The 21,807-nt window shown below is 40.6% G+C and overlaps 1 protein-coding gene across 1 annotated transcript; it reads left to right on the forward strand.

The window, feature by feature from the left end:
- The first annotated feature begins 2,357 nt into the window (after nt 1–2,357).
- On the forward strand, nt 2,358–21,564 carry wapla (WAPL cohesin release factor a). The gene is made up of 20 exons (XM_042501904.1): nt 2,358–2,618; nt 3,238–3,651; nt 3,814–4,528; nt 5,590–5,897; nt 6,888–7,018; nt 8,075–8,170; nt 8,780–8,941; nt 10,584–10,720; nt 11,681–11,792; nt 13,404–13,634; nt 14,718–14,829; nt 14,981–15,078; nt 15,391–15,467; nt 15,994–16,169; nt 16,915–17,030; nt 17,131–17,361; nt 18,138–18,354; nt 20,071–20,159; nt 20,260–20,355; nt 21,316–21,564. Exons 2-20 carry the CDS (start codon nt 3,264–3,266, stop codon nt 21,379–21,381), a joined length of 3,558 nt encoding a protein of 1,185 aa, XP_042357838.1. The 5' UTR covers nt 2,358–2,618; nt 3,238–3,263; the 3' UTR covers nt 21,382–21,564.
- The last annotated feature ends 243 nt before the right edge of the window (nt 21,565–21,807 follow it).

Genomic DNA, 21,807 nt, shown 5'->3' on the forward strand with positions numbered 1-21,807 from the left:
TACATTTTGGATGAAGATGATGGAGTAGACCTCATGAGAACGACAGAAACAAACACACACTGAGAACAACTTCAAGATTTACAAGAAAGCCTCGGAGCAAAAACTTTTGGTAAATGTGAAATCTGTGGTGGAAAAACTGACCAGAAGCTTTTGTTTTTTTTTATTGTAACCCACCAAATGAAAGATCCGCTATGCTTTGCTGTCTAAGATTAAAATGGAACTTCAGCTTTATAAGTATGTTTAAAAGACAGGGGAATTTATTTTGTCATGCAGCAGAGCCAGTTTCAGATTTGAATTTCAGACCTTTTCTCTAATAAATGTTTATCCTTCACACCCCATTTTCCATTTCCATACACCACATGGAAGCTATAATACAGATGCTTTCCCATGATGCTAGGCAGCCCACAGGCATGTATCATGATCACACATTATTATCAGGATCTACTGGATATTATAAACTATGTTGACTTGATCTGGATAAATGTTATCACATACAGGGCGCCTACATATATTCATTCAAAGGCCAAAGGTGTAATTTTGAAACAAATAAAACAAAAACACATAGAAGCGACTGTAAGTGTTGCTGCCATCTCATGGTTCTGCATCAGTGTTGCAGTCTCTCCTCATAATTTACCCATCCAACCTTGTTGCAAATATTTCAGGCAGATGTTCCATACAAAGTTGAAATTCTAGTTTTTATTTCACTTGGCAGCGGCGCCGGATCCTGACTCATTTATTCCAAGACTGCAAAACATTCTGAGAGATTACACTATATGTAGCATTGGACTCAGCAGTAAAGTTTGCCTGTTGAATGAAGTAATTACTGCAAAACTGCCAAAACCTGAGCTGAAATCCATCAGTCATCCAGGGCATGGCTGTATTACCTCACCACCCCTGAGCCATAATGTGTACTGACAGTTTGTCTGTCAGAGCCAAATTCATACAGATGCCAAAAAAAAGTGTATGTTTTACACTGACTGAATAAGGTATGTGTTTTTCATACTCTTTGTCCAAATGTTGCATGATGATGATGATGATAGACACTGAGTGACTGAGAAAACCTTTGGTCATTTGACTGACGGACTTTTCCTCATCTGCAACAGGACATCATTATGAATTATTCTTTTTTTTGTGGGTCAGGTGGAGAAAGGAATGGACAAAAAACAGCTATTAAAAGACAATTTAACCCTCTGAAACCTAAGAACTTAGTTTGATTTCTTTCAAAAACATGGGGAGAAGGCAACAAGCAACTTAACATGGCCCAACACTTCGCAAAAAAAGGTAAAAACTTTAGAAAAAATGTACCTGAAAATACACAAAAAAAGTAAAAAACAAAGAAAAATTTTACCTTAAAAAGTGCTGAAAATGGAACTAATACACACACATTTATGTTATTGTATTCTTGCTTTAATTGGGTATAAAGTAATTATAATTACAAATACAATTTTATATATTTTTCTCTATTTTTTAAAAAATATATAATTTTCTAGTAATCCTCCCCTATTTTATAAAACATTTTTTTAGTTAATCTTCCTGTCACCTTTTACTATTTTTTGCACCATGTGGAACATTTCTTGCGAAGTTGCTCATGGCCTTTTCCCTCCACGTTTTTGAAACCAGTTTGCTCGGGTTTCAAAGATTCAAATAGCTTATGAAAGGCGTCTGAACGCAGCACAACAAAACTGTTGTCGATCCAGCTTCTTAAGTGTATGCCTCCCGTGGGAAATTACCATCCCTTTGTTTCTAAACTGAGAGCAGCCATTTCCACAAAGATGACTCTGTGCCAGTTCTTCATAAGGACTTCCATGTTCTGGAGAGGATATTGTGATGTCTGTCGATGCTGAGTAATGGTCATTTCCGTGTTGATACAGTTGGGACCACTTCGCCTTGCAGACCCAGACTGTTTATAACGCACGATTCATTCATTTGACACCATCTGCGCCCAGACCAGTGCCAGAGATTGTGATCTATATGCTTTCTGCTTCCAGCATGCTGCAGGTGTTTGAACATTCAGTCCACCCCCCCCACCCCTACCTCTGATAAATAAAGTACAGTCCCTGAAAGCATTTAAACGAAATAATTTTCTGGAGTTACAACGGGGTGCGATACAGCCGATGGTAAGAGATGGCACCTTCTGTACCGTTTGATTCCTCTTGCACGTTTTTAAGTTTAAATCATATAACACGGTCCTCCAGCGCCCTCTATCTTTTGTTATGGTTTCACTTTTAAACCAATCAGCGTCACGGTTGCTAACAGATTCTCAAACCACACGAGAGCATTCCGGCCACTGATTGGCCAGTTCCCCTCTCGCGGCGCACTACATGGGGGTCTTGCCAGGGAACGAGGAGGGAGGGGATATTTTAATGGCCGTCAGTAGCACTACAAAATGCATCAAGTCCGGATTATCCACTGTATTTAGACTGTACTAGCCACTGGTGCGTTTTGGATGCTCTTCTTTGACAACGAGCTTTGCTCTTTGGGCACAGAATGTGTTTTTAGTGCTGTTTCCACCGCGCTGAACGGACTTTACCCGCTTGATTTGTGCGCGAGTTGGAGATCAGGCCTAGCCGGCTGGCTAAAAAACAAGCGGACGTTAAGCTAGTCGCCGGAGTTGAAAGGTAACACTGTGTGCTTCTTTTCTTTTGTGCCCACTACGATTTTAAAACTTCCGTGTATTCAGATGTGTATGTTAAATTACTTCAACCATTTTAAAGCACGAAACTACCCACATTTGATTTAGTCGAGTGTGAAATGTAAACAGGGGTAGCATTAGCATAGTTTAGCAGTGTTGAAGCTAACGGCTAATGGCTAACTTTATAGTAACTTTACAAGCAGGACTGGGCCTAGCTAGGGTTAACAAGCGTAGGTAAGTTAACTGTCCTGTCAGTGTGATTTTGGGTAATGTAATTAAGTCAAAGTTTTACTAAAGTTAATCCAAGTCGCTCTAGCTTTTTATAGCATTGCACACAAACGACCTTTAATGCTATTTGCAAGATTTGCTGCTTGAGCTAACAGGCTAGGCATGCGAAGTTAGTGTGCTATCGACCAACAGCTTCACACATAATTTATGAGCTAAGGCTAATATAATGAATGCGATCATGCCAGTGTCATTGTGAGCATTATATATACCTTTACCCGTCTCACATTAGCTGAGGTATGTGGCTCCTGACGTTTGCACAGTTAATTAGACGCTTGAGTAATGTGTTAGCCTAAATTGTTTTTTGCTTCTGTTCACAGGGAATATGTAACAGAAAGCCACCGACATGACATCCAGGTTCGGTAAAACGTACAACCGCAAGGGAGGGGAGGCCAATTCGAAATTTGACGAGGTCTTCTCTAATAAAAAACCTACACTAACCACCAAATGGGGAGAGACCACCTACAAGGCTAAATTGGGGGCCAAAAGGCCTATCATAAAGCCTGATGTTTCTGAGCTTTCCAAGAGGCCAAGGCTTGAGGACAGTGACAGTGACGAAGACCCATTTGGGTTTGACAGTGATGATGAGTCTAAGACCGAAACCTCTCACACTGTGTCCCAGTCCAAAGTCAGTGAGGGGGGTCTGACAAAGACAGCTGCAGTGCAGGGTGCTGGGACAGCCACTGTTGTTACTTCCACACAGTGCTCTGCAAGCTCAACAGCCACATTCACAAGTAAGTAATCAATGCATAAACTAGAGCAACATAATCAGCAACACCTCTGATTGTCTTCACAATTGATTGTCTGTAGCCTGCATGTCATTTCATTATTTATCTCCATCTGTTTAGTGTCAGCCGTTTTATGTAACCACCTGTATTTCTCCTCTCCATTCACAGCTGTGCAAACATCTGAAGAGGTGGTTGTTAAAAATAACCAGCCCTGGTACAAAACTACATCAGATAGCAACCAAAAAGCTGCATGCAAAACCTCTTTTTCAAACACAGTCCCGTCTGATGATCACAACTTCTCTGCACCTCAGAGGTCCATCTCCTCCTCTCCAAATATAGTGACCCCCCTTAAACTGTCCACTGATGCACCAGGTGGTAGCAAAGACTTCCAGACCCCTTCCTCTTATGATGGACTGCCATTGGAAGAAATGACAAATGCTGAAGGGGAGCTTCCCACAGAGCTTCCACCAGAACCAGTGGACAACATCCCCCCTTCCCCATTTACCCTGAGGGCCTCTAACTGCAAGAAATACCTGCGACCCACCAGGCCTAACAAAACATCCTCTGAACCTGCTGAAAACAACAGCAACAAGCCCACTGAAACAGCGAGTGCCCAAGATAAACCCAACAGTGTCCTTTCTGCTAGTGCAAGTAGTACTGCTGCCAGTGCTAAAACAGCAGCCAAGCCCACAGGCAGGGGTGGCGGCAGGGTACGGGACTACACGGTTCTGCACCCTTCCTGTCTGTCAGTGTGCAACGTCACCATCCAGGACTCAATTGAGCGGAGCATTGATGAACTGGTTGCCCCAGCTGCCCCTGCTGACCTCGGAGAAGCAGGCCAGATGAAGAAGAAGTCAGACGCCACGCCACCCAAAACTTCCAGGCAAGTCATTTCACTTCCTGTGTCTTTACAGCCTTTGTGTGCATTATATTATTAAGAAGTCTTTAAGATCCTTTCATTAAAGATGATAATCACTCAAGCTTTCTTAATTATGGGGATGGGTGATTTGGACATAAATCTTATCCCAACATTTACCTACAGTGTGACAACATAAGAGCTAGGTTTTTTAATTAGTGATATTAATCAGCCACTTTAAATGTTACATTATGTCTGAGTCATTCAGGATCAAAATATTCAAACGTCTCGTACCTTTCATACAAAGTAAAATGAGTCAGCCACAAATAATGAACATCACTTTTGGATTGCACTTAATCGTGCACTTCTTCACGCAGACTTTATAACAGTGTGGCTTTGAACACTCTGTCTTCAACGTCACTGGATCCACTCAGACTGAATCCTATGAAATATAATTTGTTCAGCCGCTGAGGAGTAAAATACACATCGACTGTATTATAGGTATAGGCCTTAATATCGATGTCTAACAGGAAACATTCTGACTTTAAGCTTATGTTATTGGGTGGGGCATTTTCATATAGTCTCTGCAGTGACAAAAGGGAGTCAAACTTGAAGTGGTATTTAAGTAGTGTAAATTCAGTTGCAGTGCTGCAAGGCTTTTATTCTAAAGGCACGTTATGTACTTGGAGGTTTTATTGGCTGCTGAGGTCTAAGTTGCTGCTTGATGGTAGTTTTATGACATTTTATGTAAGTTTTTCATCTGTAAATGTGTTATGGTGTTTTTTAGTGAGGTGGATCAGTTTGAAATATGGTGGTCTCTTATAGTTTTATTATGCATCATGTTTTTGTGGTTTGTAGTTTTTGTAACATTATGGCGTAATCGCTGTGAACACCTCTCCAACTTTTTTAGGTTTTCTCTTCATTGAATTGTACAAAACTTTGGAACTCTATTTCTGAATCCTGTTTTCTTTTGATTTGTTTAGCTTCAGTGGGTTTTGCTCGTCCCGCTCCGGTCCCTCTTCCCCATACTCTCAGTAAAAAACAACACAGACAAATAAGAAACAAATCCTCTCACTTTATCTTCTTAGGTTCAGACCCACCCAGACAAAGACCAAGAAATCCAAGACTGAGACCAAGCTAGAGTTTTTTGGCTTTGAAGACAAAGAGGACCAGGGGGACGAGGAGGGTCCAGAGGCCGGCATGGCAGGCAAGAGTAGCTACAAGATCAAATACTTTGGCTTTGACGACCTCAGCGAGAGTGACAGTGATGACGAGAGCTCTCAGGCCAAGGAGAAGAAGGCCAAGAAGGCGGCTGCAGCCTTAGCTGCTCTGAGCTCCAGTGTGGACAGCCCTCATACCAGTGACTCTCAGGACAGTCAGGCCAGCAGCAATACAGGTGAGCTTGTCCTTAATATGTACACATATGATCATCTGTTTACTCTTGATTAAGTGTGAAACTCTGCGCAGTTTTATCCATTGTAGCCTGATGTAAATTTAATCTAGAAGTTTCTAAAGCATGCATGTTTGTTTTTTTTCTCCGAAATTTGGAAGAGGTTGGATTAACCGCAATATAATGACTGAATAGAGAATAGACGTTATCAGTTCACACAGTCAGCTTGGTTACATGCACACCAATATTCCCCTTTAATTCTGAATATGACAATATTCCAAATTTAATGTGTATTCCATTTAAATATTCTGAATTGGGCCATTTTCCAAATTTAGCATTTTCCAATTAAGACATGTGGGAAAAGGTGGTATTATTTGGGTTTTGGGAGCATTATTTGGGCATGTATACAGCCAATTTGGAATATGGGTCTCAACTGAGGTTTTAACCGCAGTTTGCAACGTATATTTGTCCGTTTATGGTCTGCTCTGTGTGTTACATTCTACGTAAACCAACTCACACACAGTTTGCAAGGCTGTGGGGTAGAAATGCATGCAAAAGAAAATCCCACCTCTGGTTGGAAGGAAAAACACACCTGCTCTTAAACTTTATGTAAGGCTTGGTTTAACAGGTTTTTGCATTTGTGCAAATATCGCAGCACCGACCTTTTTAATAAGGTGAAGGAAGGAAAAAGAGAATCCAACAAGTCTGCCACCGGTAGGAATGGATGCAAAAAAGCCAAATGACAAGCGTCTCTAGCTGTTCCACTGCTTTATATTTTAAAGTGGTAAACAACATATTAGAACAAGTTAATGGGAGTATGCATGGCTGGGTGTAAACAAGAGTATTAGTGGAATATTTGTTTTCATTAGGCATAGAAACAGCTTAGTAGGAATATTGTCTTTTTTGGAATAAGTGCAAAAATCGGACTATCTTATGCATGTAAACTTGCTCACTCATGCTTGTTTCTCGGCATCAACAATCTGGTTTCACCCACAGATGCGTTTGACTTTTCTGATGACTCCAGTCCTGGCGGCGCTGAGGGGCAGAAAGGACGCTCAGGGAAGCCAAGTGACAAATCCAAGGACATTGGCAGTGGACTCAAAAAGATTTTCAGTGGACCCAAAAAGGTACATGAGCATGGCAGAGGTATTGTCTTTCTCTGCCTACTTTTACTCAAAAGCAGTTATGTCATCTCACCTGCCCTCATAACGTTCCTCCCGGCCAGGGTTGATCTTGGTTCTGGCACTGCTTGACTTTGAGCAAATTTTTTTTTTAATGTTATAGATGTTTAAATGACTTTTACATGACAGATTACCCATCTTGTCTAAAAATGGACTGAGATAATTAGAGGGGAGAGCATCAGAGAAAAACTGAGCTAAGGGGCGAGAAATAAGCTAAATTGAAATCTGAACTCAGTAGGTTGCCATTTTATGTCATGTAATTCTGTGACACTGCAGTAATGTGTGCTAGAGGTACAGCTGCAGACTTACAGAGGCTCTGAATGGAGATGCCCACGGGATTAACTTGTGACAGCTGTCTCACACAAATGTGTTGAACATGTGTTTCCTACCCTATCTGTTCTTTCAATATGAGCTATATTACCCCTTGATCAGACTTATATCTGAAAAACTCTAACATTTTGATTTGTATTTTGTGCCCACATTTGCTCTGCAAATCTAGATCATGTCTTGCAGTGGCTTTGGGTTATTTGTGGTCTGTCTTCCTAATTCTTTGTGTTTACTGTTTCTACGTCATCTACAAAACTATTGTCTTTGCAATATATAATGGAGTCGCACAAAGTGTCCTTTAAAGGAAATGTTTTCTGCTGCTTTGGGACTGTTGTGCCGCACAGCAAGGCTGCTGTTGTCTCAGTCTATCATCATGATTGCAGCATGCAGTATTTATGTGTTCAGTTGTGTTAATTCACAATAATAACTTAAGCTTTGTGCTAGAATGGTTTATGGAGATTAATATGCAAATATTTCCGCATTGACTTTATGTATGCATGGCAATGCCTTTGGCATTTTAAGCTTTGGGTGTCTGAATGTTTTTGCAGTTATGAGAGTTATATATCAGTAAATAAATGAATGCATATACATGATACACTAACCTAATGTCAGGCATTATGCTTTGTTTCTGTTTAGCTTACTAACCGATTCTTAACTTATCTCACTGGGTTTCAGTCTCCTGCTAAAGCTGTGTACAACGCTCGCCACTGGAACCAGCCTGAGCCTGAAGAGGTGCCTGTGCCTCCACTTTCTCGATCTCAAACTGCCCCGGTAAGATTTCGCTTTCTCAGTGGCCAGTGGGTTAGTGTTTGGCTTTATTGTGTTTATAGAACAATAAAAATGACTGTCAGTGTGCCAAAAGTGCAAATTTGTAATGTTTAAAATTCTCATTTGAAATGTATGCATTCATTTTGTGTACAAAGCAGGCCAACAGTATTACAGGAATTATGTTAAGTGAATGCTAGTAACTGGTACCATTTGTTTACAGAATTCCCCATTCCCTGCTGCTCGCAACCCAGGATATTTTTTATTTGACTCTTAGTAGTCAACAGTTTCTTTTAATTGCTTTAATTAGTCTCTTTCTGTTAACATAGTAATTTTACCAGACAAGTGAACCTGGGTTTATTTGTATATTCTGTGTTGAGTTCCCCCTATGGAAATAAATGTTTGTACAGAGACGAGCTAATCAGAGTCAGGCAACTGGGGTTTAAAAGTTGTTTTTCACTTTGCAGTACCTCGTCTGACATCTGTTAACAACACTTATTAAAGATTTGTGTGCTTAACAGACTGTTCAGCTGTGGTAAATCTTGTGGACACGTCGTTAAACAGATTTTGTTACTTTGGTATGAGCCCTGTTTCTCCGCCTCTTTTCTTCCTCAGGCCATTTTATCGAGCAGCAGCAAGGACAGCAACTCCCATAAAGATGATGGCTTGTTTAAAGCCCCTCCACCGCCGCCCAAAGTCATCAAGTCAGAGACCATCCCCACACGACTCAACCAGGATATTGTCACTGCGCTTAAATGCAGGAAGGAGCACAAAGAGGTGAGTTTGGAGCACACTCAGATGTTTTACACATCTACTGAGGACGAGGGAGATGATGCACTGTGCTTTGCAGCTAAATCCTTATTTATACCCAATTTTTACAATATGTTTGCATGCTGCTGTGAATTAAATCTCTGTTTTTCATACTCAGCCAAGCTACTTTTACACATTTGATGCACGTTATACAGTAGCATTCATGTGATGCCCGTCATGATAATTACACTTTGGACTTATCGTGTAGTATATGGGCATGACCTTAATATTGCCTGTCGTGTTTACATGCATGATTCTTTACATAACAATGCCACATTTTGCGCCAACATTACAACAGAACAAACAGCAGGGTTTTCCCAACCATTACAAGAGTTGGGTGCAGCGATTCTTTCCTCTCCACCCCCACTTGCATGAGTCCAAAGGAAAATATAACACTTCAGAGACAAGACAGCAAAGCTTACCGGTAGCCTGCAGCTGCTCTTTTGGAGTGGAGGACCAACGGTCCTGATAATCATGAGCTTGCCAATCCTTGGTTTCCCTAAAGTCCGTTATTTGTAGTTTTATTTTCCAACAACCTAATCCTCCACTCTGTTGATCCATCAGCAAACAGGCCAGCTCCCAGGCCGTCCACCCCAGGGAGCAGACTCTAGCATGCTGGCTGGATTTTGGAAGTTATTGTGGTGTAGAGAGATGTGGTGTTGAGAGATACATGTTTCTGCAACAAGAATGATTGAAGGCAGATGAGCAAACTGAAAACTTAATTTTATTGGATAAAATGGATGTTGAGCACATATGCAGCAATGTTATAGCAATACTCAGCATTTCGCAAAACATTTAAAATCGCAATAATATTGTATCTTGACTTAAGTATCGTGATAATATAGCATTAGGGGGCCTGTGTTGAATCACACCCCTCAAAGTTACTACAATAATAAGTACTTTCTTTATTATTTTTCCAATTACAGTGTCTTATTATAGGAATTAAAAGGTCATTGGTCTTTGAAAGGTAGTACTTGCGTTGTTTTGCTGTTACACTATCATTTTATCAGTGACATGAAATGGTCTCAAATTGGCTATAATATCATTTATTGCAATTATTTCAGGGACAATTTGTCGTACAATAGAATTGGTTATCGTGTCTGGCCTAAAGCTCACTGTTGTTGTTTTTTTGCTTTTTGCTTTTTGCATCAGAGGTAGCAATGAGTACTGTAGCTGTTAATTTGAACTCTCCTACAGCCTTGTGTCATTTACAGATGGCCCTTCTGGCCCCGGATCAGACTGTTAGTCACAGATCCCCTGAGGTAAAAATGGCTTCGGCTAAGCTGTCTCAACACACTGGTGTTATCTTAAACCGGAGTCCTCCTTCCCGCTTCATGCTGAGTGCACACACAGCATGACTGTTGAAACTGGTAAACAGACACAGCTAACTGCTGATCAGGCCCCAACTCCCCATGCTGAGCTGTATTGATGAAGAGTATTAGCACAGTCAGCTATTGTTGGTAATGGAACCAATAGAGAGGACTTCAACAATGAGAGCAAACCTCTCGCTGTGTTTGCGTGTATGTGTGTTTGCGTGAGTTGATTGTTACTCTGGACAGATGCACTGCTTCCCAATTAGCTGTAATTAACCCCATTCCCCTTCCACCAGCTGTACACGGTGGTGCAGCATGTGAAGCACTTCAATGACGTCGTGGAGTTCGGAGAGAATCAAGAGTTCACAGATGATTTTGAGTACCTGGAGACAGGGCTGAAAAGCAGTCAGCCTCTCAACACAAGATGCCTTAGGTAAGTGGAATAAAACACTTAGGGCTGCCTTTTTCGTGCTGTTCTACAGAGGAGCTCTTAGATGCTCGAAGTTCACTCCGACATGGATTTTTTTTTCTCATGGTACGTTGATGGTACTGATTTTTCTGAGTAGTAAGTACCTCACTGATTTGATTGAATGGTACAAGCACCTGTCACTTAATGTTTGTTCATGTTGTCTACTATCAGTCAATCCTATTTATAAAGGATTTAAATGAACAGCTGCTTAAGTTGAGCCAAACTTTGAAATGTGATTTTAATTGAACAAAACACTGGCAATTATTTAACAAAGAGCTGCAAGACAATACAAAGTTAATGTTTTAAGAGACCATAGACAATGTAAACAGTTTATTTGTTCTGCTTTTCATTTAAATGACCATCAGTGACAGTATTTGCACCTATTAATGAACACTTCTAGTATTCTTTTTATTTTATCTAAACAAATATTTATATGTAGTTTTTAATTAACACAAAAATAATGAGCAATAGAGAGGCAGTGTGTTTACCTTTGTTTTGCTTTCCTCTGCCCTTTTCTCTATGTGCTTCTGACTTACATTTCCACCATCTGTTGGGGTAATATGCTGAGATAAAGCTCTTGTTTTTCTTTAGTCTGATAAAGCACACAGCCATTCTGTTGTAAAAATGAAATCCACTCAGGAACAACCTTGACTTCAGAAAAGGCTGCATGGAGTCCAGCCTCCCGTAGCCTGTTTTTAGTCTTTCCAGAGAATGCAGAGAGACGAAGATGAAAAGACAACAGTGGAAATACAATCAGAACACGATGGAAATCACAAATGGTGATACCAATTTGGAAATAGGCTGTTCCCCATTCTGTCTGGGTCATTTTAGATTGTTAGCCCAAGAATGATAATTATTTGACCCAACATTGTCTGTAATCCTTCCTTTCTCTCCCTGTTTTTCCTTCTGTCTCTCTCTCTCCAGTATAATCAGCCTGGCCACACGGTGTGCCATGCCGGGTTTCAGGATGCACCTGCGGGCCAGAGGGAAAGTGGCGCAGGTCTTCAAAATGCTCAGTGATGCTCCACAACACCCAGTGAGTAAATCTTTTTTTTGTCACCTGCTTCTTAAATTTCACTTTGTCATCTCACTCAAAAAAGAAGTGACAATTGTTAATATGTTAATCACTTTTGAGTAATTTATTCTGTCCTTGATGTAAACGTGACTGAGTCAGGGTGTTGTATAGGAGTTTGAACCCTAGCTTATGCTGGGGCTGTGACAGTATGGATTTTTTTCTTAATTTATTGACAGCTTACCACCATTTTTTATAAACCTAGCTGCATCTCTCACCCACACCCAGGCGCAGTCTTACACTGTCTTCTTCTCCTTGCAGCACTAATATAACTGAAGTTACACATCCAGTAATTATTATTAGTAACAGCAGATCGTTACCAGCGGAAACACTGATATGTTTTTGCAATTTTAGTATAAGAGCTTGTGATTTAGATTTCCTGCAGATCCTTAAAAAGTCATTAGGCATTGAATGCATTAATCTAAAATAATTAATATCTTAGTTGGTATTAAATGTCTTAAATTAAACTTTATGAGATTGTAACTAAGTTTTTATTAATTGTTTGTTTTGTTCTGATGTTGCATTTTAAAATCTCAAAATAATTTGTAACAGATTTTTGGAAAAACATTTTTTCTTCAGTTGTGGTTATAGTAAAATTGGTCTAAAATATCATTGTGATGGGCAGTAAAAAAAAAGAATTAGTGTTGATAGATCAGCACATTTTTCAATGAATTTATTATCGGCTCAAAACGATGACTGCAGCACTGCGGTGGCATTATGTGACTGCAGTGTTGCAATGATGGGGTCACAGCTTAGCTATAACCCAAAAGCAAGAAAAGTGTGGGGAGACCCCACACTTGCACAAATAGTGGACCCCAGGGTTTGCTGAAAACAGACAGATTAAATCTAATTGACAAGTTCACATAACGTTATGTCAAAAGCTAATGCTCAGTATGTTTGTCAATGGATTTTTTTGTCTTTTATTAAGTGTTATCTATTAGTTGTGCAGTTTTACAAATGCACAAATGATTGCTTTAAATAAACACTCTGTGTGTTTATTTTTTCTGACAAGGCATACAGACCTTCATTGTTAGTCTGTTCAATTTGGTCTAAATTGCCGGTATTTTTAATTAACTGCCCTTAAGTACCCAGCAATGGCAGTGTGATGTGCATGTTACAGAGCAGCTTCATAAAAATGCTGCATTTGAGTTGAAGACGGTGATGTTTGTTTTAGTAGTAATGCCTCTACAATATTTGCTAATGAAGTGGATGTTTAATATGTAGTCTACATGCCTACAGTTTTTTAAAAGTCGTAATCTCTATTTAATTATTACATTCAAGTCAAAGCCTTGAGGTCCTCGTCACAGTTGCAGTTATCCTTGAAGTGTAACCTTTTCTTAGTGTGCAATATTTGTAGTGTGAGATATTCCTGGTTGCACAGATGCATACACATCTGTTTGTTACCCTTCAAACTAAGTTTCCCAAGTTGGAGAATGCAGTATTGATTGTAGACAGGTATTCAGATTTTTCCCGCTGATCCAGGGGTTTCACAACCGTTGACCACCATGTTTCACCTCTGTATGTTCTACACCACCTCCAGCCCTCTGTTAAAGCCTTTCACTATCATTCAATCAGAACCTTGCTCTGTGCACGGCTGCCCTGATGTACATTCTGAGCCGGGATCGTCTCAACATGGATCTGGACAGGGCCTGTCTGGAGCTTATGATCAAGCTGCTGGAACTGGACCAGGACTACTCAGCCCACCAGGATCAGCTCACCACAAAGGAGGTTGAAAAGGTCAAGGAGAAGATCAGAAAGCTGTGTGAGACCGTGCACAATAAACACCTCGACTTGGAAAACATCACGGTGGGTTGTTCTTACATAATAAATATATACAAAAAAGCTTCACCTCTGGATTGACCTTCACCTTGTACCTTGTAAAAAGTAACCACCTCTCTGTAATGACTCTTTTCTTAACAAGCAAAACTTCATAAATACTTAAATGGCTTCATTAGGAAATGTTTTAACAAAAGCCTAATCTGTCAATTTAGTATAAAATATTAATAATGTCTAATTTGTTTTTAATGCATCTCACTCCTCATGTTCCTCACCTTATTCAAAGAATTGATTAATTACTTGATGGTGGAAGATCCCTTTGTACACAGAGACCAAGCTAAAGGGTACTACGAAGTCCCTGCTTTATGCCACCTTTACATTTTTACACAGATGTAAATAATATCGGCTCCAGTGTGTGATTTTAGATGTGTCCACTTTGCAGAACTACAAGAGGTGTGATGGGCGTGATGTCTACCACGACAGCATCACCCTCTAGTGTGACATATAACACACACGTCAGCAGCCCTTTCGAGTAATTCGGAGGATAAAGAGCTCCCAAATCTTATTGCTTTCCCGATTTGCGGATATTTCCAGTTGCTCTTCTTCATTGAGTCAGCTGTTTTAAATCTCCTGCGATGGGTCACAGATATAACACTACCGTCAAAACGTCACACCCATCACCCATGATTCTATCCTGCCGGCTGTTACTTTCACATAGACATCATTTTGGTTCTTCTACTACCGCAGTCACCAACTCAGAGGCTAGACAGCTCTTTCCCCTCATTCCTCAATCATAACTTTTATACAAACTGGCAAGGTCGCACAATGGCGGGGACGTTCCTGCCTTGAACAAGCAGTGTAAAGGGGCTTTTGTGTGCTCTTGTTATGATAAAGTGATGGCACTAATCACATTTGCTGCTTTATGTTCCTTATGATTCACCTTTAACTGATAGAAGAAGTGGATTTCGTTTGAGTGGCGATAATAATTATGAAACTTGTAATGCAGGCATCTAGGGCAATATCATCAAATATTTGTCAAAAACGTGTTCTAGTCCTCATTACGCTGGCAGATTTCAGGTTTCCCTGTGACTTTACTTGTTTTTTGTGTTGCAGACTGGCCACCTTGCCATGGAGACATTGCTCTCTCTAACCTCCAAGAGAGCCGGGGATTGGTTCAAAGAAGAACTGCGACTACTGGGAGGTCTGGACCATATTGTAGATAAAGGTGGGTGTGTGAGGTGCATAGCACATTTTGCAAGTCTCTATACTTGTGTGTATGTGCATAAATGTGCTTTCTATGCTCAAGTGTCACAACTGTTGACTTTAATGTGTCAGTCAGAATGTGTAATGGTCATGTGTTTTTTGGGTTGCCACAGTTAAAGAGTGTGTGCAGAACCTGAGCCAAGAGGATGACAAGGAGAACCTTGTGGCATCTTTATGGGGGGCTGAGAGGTGTCTGAGAGTGCTTGAAAGTGTAAGTACTGCTTTGTCAAGTTAGGTTTCCTCTTTCACCAAAGTCATACAAGAGTGACACTTCAGGACAAGAGTAATTGAGAACCAAGAGCTTTGAAGCGGAGCTTAACTTTTATTGTTACCCTTTATGAAAGGCTTTGTATAAAAAAAAAAACACTGTCTCTTATCAACTATCTCACGAAATGTCACTGATCAAAAGTCTGAGCCAAACACAAGTGTCTCCCCTCATTTTCTGTTTCTTTACTTCTTTTCAAGCCTTTCGATGTACTTTCCCCTTTATTGATTTTATTTGTCTTTCATCTTCTGCCAACAGGTGACAGTGCAGAACCCAGAAAACCAGGGTTACTTGATTGCCTACAAAGACTCGCAACTCATCGTCTCCTCTGCCAGGTGAGCGCCAGAAACTGCTCGGAGCGATTATTGACTGGACATGGACACATACTGAGGCACTGACTAATACACAGTTCATGCAGTTTACCTTTTTTATTTACCGTAACACTGTAGTGCCTATCGCATTAATCCGTGCCCTCAGGAGTGGTGTTGGTCTTTTTTTACTCTCGTGTCTGTTAATAAAAAGATCTTGACCTTACTGAAGCAAAGGAAAAATTAGTGTAGCACAGACCTTACAGTAATAGAGAATGACATAAATAGCTCTCTGATTACCATAAATTTTAGCGTAGCAGCCATTAGGTTGGATTAAATTTAGATTAATATTTCCATATTGACAGACACAAAATTCAGCATTGTGCCGTATAAAGGGATTTGTATAGTTAAATCTCCTGCTTCTCCTCTATTTATGTTCGTCTCCCCCTCCTCTATCCCTCACTCATGCATTTTTTTGTCTTCAAAATATACCTAGTTTCTGCCATTTGCCCTTTACTTTCTCTCACCAGTATGTTTTTCTTGCTTTCACCAGAGCTTTGCGGTACTGTGAGGATATGATTCAGCGATACAGCAGGGCGTTAAACAACAGCTCTTTGTCATCGTCGGGTGCAACGCTGCCCCACTGCAGCTTCAGTAACGTGGGCAAGGCTGTGGAGGACTGCATGAGGGCCATCATAGGAGTGCTGCTCAACCTTACTCATGACAATGGTATTCTCATTTAATACTATTTTCTGCTTTTGTGTTGCCTTTTTTGTGTTTGATGCTTGTATCTGGCATTTCTGGATATTAAAAGCTGGGCGATGACTCAGTGTTATGGCTTATTGTTTGTCTGATGTAATGCATAACAATGAAGCTCAGTTCATTGCATTAAAGCTACAGTTGGTAACTTTTCTGTAAGATAAAATTCTTGTCATATTTGCTGAACGTGTTGCTATATTCTGAAAGAAGTACTTAAGACTGATCATCTGTCAAAATCACGCCTCCCCTCTTTCTACTGCTTCTAATGGCATTTAGCACAGTTCACTTTGAAAACAACCAAAAACATCCATTCAGAGCCAAGGAGTCTGTAATGCACCTCTCAATCATGTCGTTCACTGCGCATGAACGGCGATCAAACTAGACAGTGCCGATGGCACTTGACGGCTACAAGGCAGCAGATCAGGAAGAGGAATATGATAATCTGTCTCATTTATTGCTGTGTGAATGAAGTGACAATTTTGGCCAATTTTTTGGGATGTTTTTTATAAAAGTTGCCAAGTACAGCTTTAATCAGCAGTTTTCTTATGTTAAACTTGATTTTACTTATTTTTTCAATATAGTTATGTATGGTGTCAGTATTTGGACTATATTCTTGTTAATGTTATGAAAAAGACTCCAAACATATCATTCAGGCTTTAGGTGCTTAGCAGAATTACCTAGTATGAGTGGCTGTTAATGATGTTTTTATTTGCAGAGTGGGGAAGCACTAAGACAGGTGAGCAGGAAAACCTAACACTCACTGCTCTGAATTGCGTCCTTCGAGTTCCACGCTACATCCCCCAGGAGCAGCGCTTTGATGTTCGAGTACTGGTGAGGCAAACAGGACAAAACCCCACATTACTTTTAAACAACCTCTGCTTGCTCCGATGTGTGTCTGTGTCTTATTTGTGTATTTTGTTGTGTATAACAGGGTCTGGGTCTACTAATTAACCTTGTGGAGTATAGCTCCAGAAACCGCCACTGTCTGGTGGACATGGAGTACAAAGTCGACGACACCTGTCTGGAAGACAGCCTGATGCAGCCTGCTGACCCAACACAACCAGACACAGAGGCAGCGTCAGCACCGCCAAGCACAGCTGAGACTCAGGGAGAGGGGGCTGTCAAGCCCAAGGCCTCTGGTGCTTTGGCTGCCCTGGTGCAGGTAGGAAATGTGCCAGGACTAATTAATAAATATTCTATCAGTCTTTAGGTTTGGCTACAAGGTCCTTTTTCATGACTTCTTTTGAAATAAGGATGTGAGCCGAAACGGTTAGTGATGAGCAGTCATGAGGAAAAATCAATGTTTTTACTGTTCAAATCACATTTTGTGATGTATGAACAGGTGAGACAGCATTTCACCCGTTCACTCAGAGACAGTTGAGAGTTGAAACATCACTCTGATACATTAATGAATATGGATGATGCCAATTTGCTGTATCATCATTTCAAATTTCTCCTCTGCTCTACCACATAACCATCAGCTGCACCCTTGAGTGCATTTTAAGTAAAGTCTAAAGTTGCCGGCATTTGACAGCCTGAATACTAAGTATTTAACAGTGTAAATCGATTCACACTCATTTGTGGACTTGCATTTTATGATAGAAATGTCATTTTATTCATATTCTGCTTTATTATTGATATATCTTCGACCAAACTCCTTGCCCAACTGACTCATTAGCACAGAGTTTTCTGAAAGCCTGAAATGAACCTTTGAGAGTAAAGTAGTGATTAACTTTAAAATGACCTTTCACTGTCAAGTGAGGTTTTGGCATCCCCAGCTGCTCACTGACCTCACCTTAAAGGAAGTACCCTGGCTATCACGCTTAACTGCTATCCCTTTATTCCCTTTAAAGTATTAAAAATCTGCTGTTACTTGGCTCCAGTTAAAAAAAGGTTTGTGTTTGTTGTTCACATCTGTTTTTTTTCTCTGAATCGTAGCTCTTCCTGGAGAGGGAGCGCGCTGCCATCCTGGCTGAGGCTAAGACTGATGACCTCATCAGCGAGGCGCCCAAGCCGGCACTGGACCAAAGCGGAGAGTGGCAGGAGACGTCGGGAGAGATCCAGTGGGTGGCAGCCGAAACCAACGACAACCAAACTGAGAAGAAAGAGAATGAGAAGAAAGAGGAGGAGGATGAAGAGCTGGATCTAAATAAAGGTAGACGTCTGTGTGTGTTTGAAGTTGTGTCTGTGTGCATGTTTGAGGAACTGTTTTTAGCCCTGGCTAAAATCATAATATAGATAAATGCGGTCAGTGTTGCAGCAACAATTACTGTGTGGCAGCCACTTCATTACCTCTTTTGCCTCTTAACTAATTAAGGTTGCAGCACGAAAAACTGGCAACGGGGTTGGGTTTCTTTCTCTTGCACAAAGCTGTTGTACGCCACTGTCTTACGAAGCCTTTAAACAGAGTATTAACCCACCAGAGCTAAAGTGAGTCGTCACTAGTAATGGAAAAAAAAATTCTATTGATTGTCATTTTTCAAGCAAAATTTAACCAGCATTACCTGGTTCTAGTTTTCCAGTTATGGAAGTCAGGGTTATAGTGAAAAAATAAATTTTTTTGGAAAAGCAGTGGAACATTTTTGTGTTTAAGGGAATTCATTGTTGCAGTAATCCTTAACTGATGTGTCGATCCATATAGAGCTGGTCAGATGGATGCATGAGGGGAGCAGCTGCTGTGTGTGAACTTATAAACTTTTAGACCCAGCCGAATGAATGGTTAAATTTAATTTTTAATGAGCCTGATGTTCTGCTGCATCATCTGTGCCCAGACTATGCTCTGCGCCCCGAGAGGTGCAATAAATAACCAAATACTATATATATTTCAACAGCACTTCTAACTAATGGTCGAGTTCCAAAAAAAACGAAAATCTGTTTGTAGCAGCAGATGTTTTAATCATAGCAGGACGCCACACACATAAATGAATGTTTGATAAACCCCAACGTAATGCAACATAACCGCAAGTTTATTTCTGTAGCTGTCGACATAACTTATATGCATGTGGCGTTTATGATGCATTAGCATCTTTATTGTTTTTCAGTGGACAACAGTTTAAAAACAATTGCAACAGTGAACAGCTGAATTAATGTGTAAGTGTGCATGTGTACAGTATACCCTCCTACCTCTCAGTGCTGAAAAATAGGGCTCCTCTGAAAGCCAGAATGAAATTCAAACGCTGGTGGTTTTTCAGACTTGCATCCAGAAATGAGTTTATAATCAAAATAATGATAAAATCAGTTTTGTTTCCCCTCATGTGTGATATTCAAGTAAATGATTGTGTATTGGCAGTGCCTGTCGTTTGAAGTATTTAAAGTACAAACTGACATTACCAACTTTAGGAGTTGATGAAAAGGCAGTTTAATTTGCAAGCAGTAATTAATTAACATTTTAACCAAAGTGTGCAGTTCTGTTCATGTATGTATTGAACGGTCATGGAAATTTTATTATTTGTCTACAAAATATCATAGAAAGTTTTTGAAATAGTGTTGGAGCCCTGCCCAAAATAATGAATTCACAACAAAACCTCTCCTGCACTGCACAGCTCTGTTGTTCAGATGGTTGAATCGCAAGATCAGGAAGGTCAACCTGTTCTTTACATTTTTGCTGCGCCATCGAATGTGGCCACTAGTAAGCACTGTAAAACATTTAGGACCTACTGGCACTTTTAGTGACTTTGGTTTTAGCCACAGTGCAGCCTGTTTGAGTAACTGCACACTGAATTACAGCTGCAGACAAAGTCCTTCTCACAGGAATGTTTCCAGCCCTCATTTCTGTTCAGCAGTTCTTGCCATGAGAGTTTCTCCTCCAAAAGAGGCAGTGTATGTTGTTGTAATAGTGAATCTTCTCTTTTCTCTCCTGTGTTTGCTGCAGCTCTGCAGCATGCAGGCAAGCATATGGAGGATAGTATTGTTGCCTCCTACACCGCTCTGCTGCTGGGCTGCCTCTGCCAGGGCAGCCAGGTGAGAATATCACACACATAAACACAATATGATTTTAGGATTTTTCTTTTCTAACTCAAAACACGCCATGTCATTGCTCAACCTCCTTTCTATCTCTCAGATAAACGTGACTACTGTGAGAGAGCATCTACCTAAAGGGGATTTCTCCATCATGACAGAAATGCTGAAGAAGTTCTTGAGTTTCATGAACCTCACTGTGAGTACGACTGTCAAGACAGTGTCACTGTTGCACGATGAAGCTGTCAAGACATATACATTACAGTTAAATTAAAGTTTTATACTTAAATTGATTTCCTTCCTAAAAGATAAGCCATCATTTTCATGCTGTGATCAGAGGTATTTTTTGTAAACACCTAAAAATGTTTATCCAATCATAGCTCCAGGCAAATTGTATTGAAGTCACAAAAAGCCTTTTAATTGGACGTCTTGAGGGAAAGGCACATTTTCATGCAATGTTGTGGCCTGGATCAAATTTTTGAGGGATGGCAATTCCACATTTCCTTTTAGTTTAAAAAAATAATTGCAGTTTTTGCTCTCTTTTTCTGCGCCATCATTCAGCTCCTTTCTGGGAAAAAAACAATTTGGATGAAAATGGAAGCTTTTATTTCTGTAACACTGAGATTGAGGAATTCATAATGTCTGAAACGGCTGTAAAAAGGGACATGTGAAAAGGCTCAATGATTGTGTTTGATTTAAAATATCGCAATCGCTTCTTAGCCAGTCTAAAAATCGCTTGCAAAGCCTCTAGTGGCACTTAGCTTTTATAAAGCTTTTGTGGCAGTAATGTGCCATTATAATACAGAATGTGACCAATATATTGTTATCAATTAGATATGATTCTTGAGTATCCAAGCAGCACAATTCAAGTGGTGATATGAAGGATAATTTGAGAATAAGTCAAGCATTAATATTAGAGCGAACAGTTACGCACAGTCACAGATGTGCATTTTGCAGCAGCTTTGAAAGTGACTCATCCTGTCAGAGCTGAAGACTGGAACCATCTGTTTCATAAATATCGCCTTTTCAAGTGAACAGAAGCTCAAACAGCCTCAAAGATCCCCGCTGCCTGTGCCTCGAGAACTCGCAAGTACAGTAGAACATGTTGGCACCCTCACACGCTTTGTTTTTGTTCTTCTCATCCTGTCTCAACACACAGTGTGCGATGGGCACCACAGGACAGAAGTCCATCTCGCGGGTCATCGACTACCTGGAGCACTGTTAACAGACAGCCAGACAGGGAACTCACACTCTGCACATTAAAGGGATCCCAGGCTATTCTGGTGCCCCCCTGGCCAACAGGAGCCATGAGGGATTCACTGGAGACCGCATTCCTCTGACGTCATCGGGTCACCCAATGCTGTGATCACTCTGAATTGTTATCGATAATGGAGCGCGAACACACAAATATATACAAGTTTCACTCCCTCTCCGGAGCACAGCCTGAACCAAAGCCCCTGCTAGAAGACAGACATGCAGATTCCTCCTCTACTAACGCCACATTCAGAGTCAGATTCATCCTCAGGTTACTGGGAATTAGGCAGAGACTTCGAGTCAAATACTATGTGGAATGTCAACATATGAAGATGCGCTCAAAGCAGAAATCTCACGGAAACGTCCCAGAAGACGGTAACAGGCCACTGAGGTGGAG

This window comes from Plectropomus leopardus, chromosome 15 (assembly GCF_008729295.1).
Source record: "Plectropomus leopardus isolate mb chromosome 15, YSFRI_Pleo_2.0, whole genome shotgun sequence".
Classification (NCBI taxonomy): Eukaryota; Metazoa; Chordata; class Actinopteri; order Perciformes; family Serranidae; genus Plectropomus; species Plectropomus leopardus.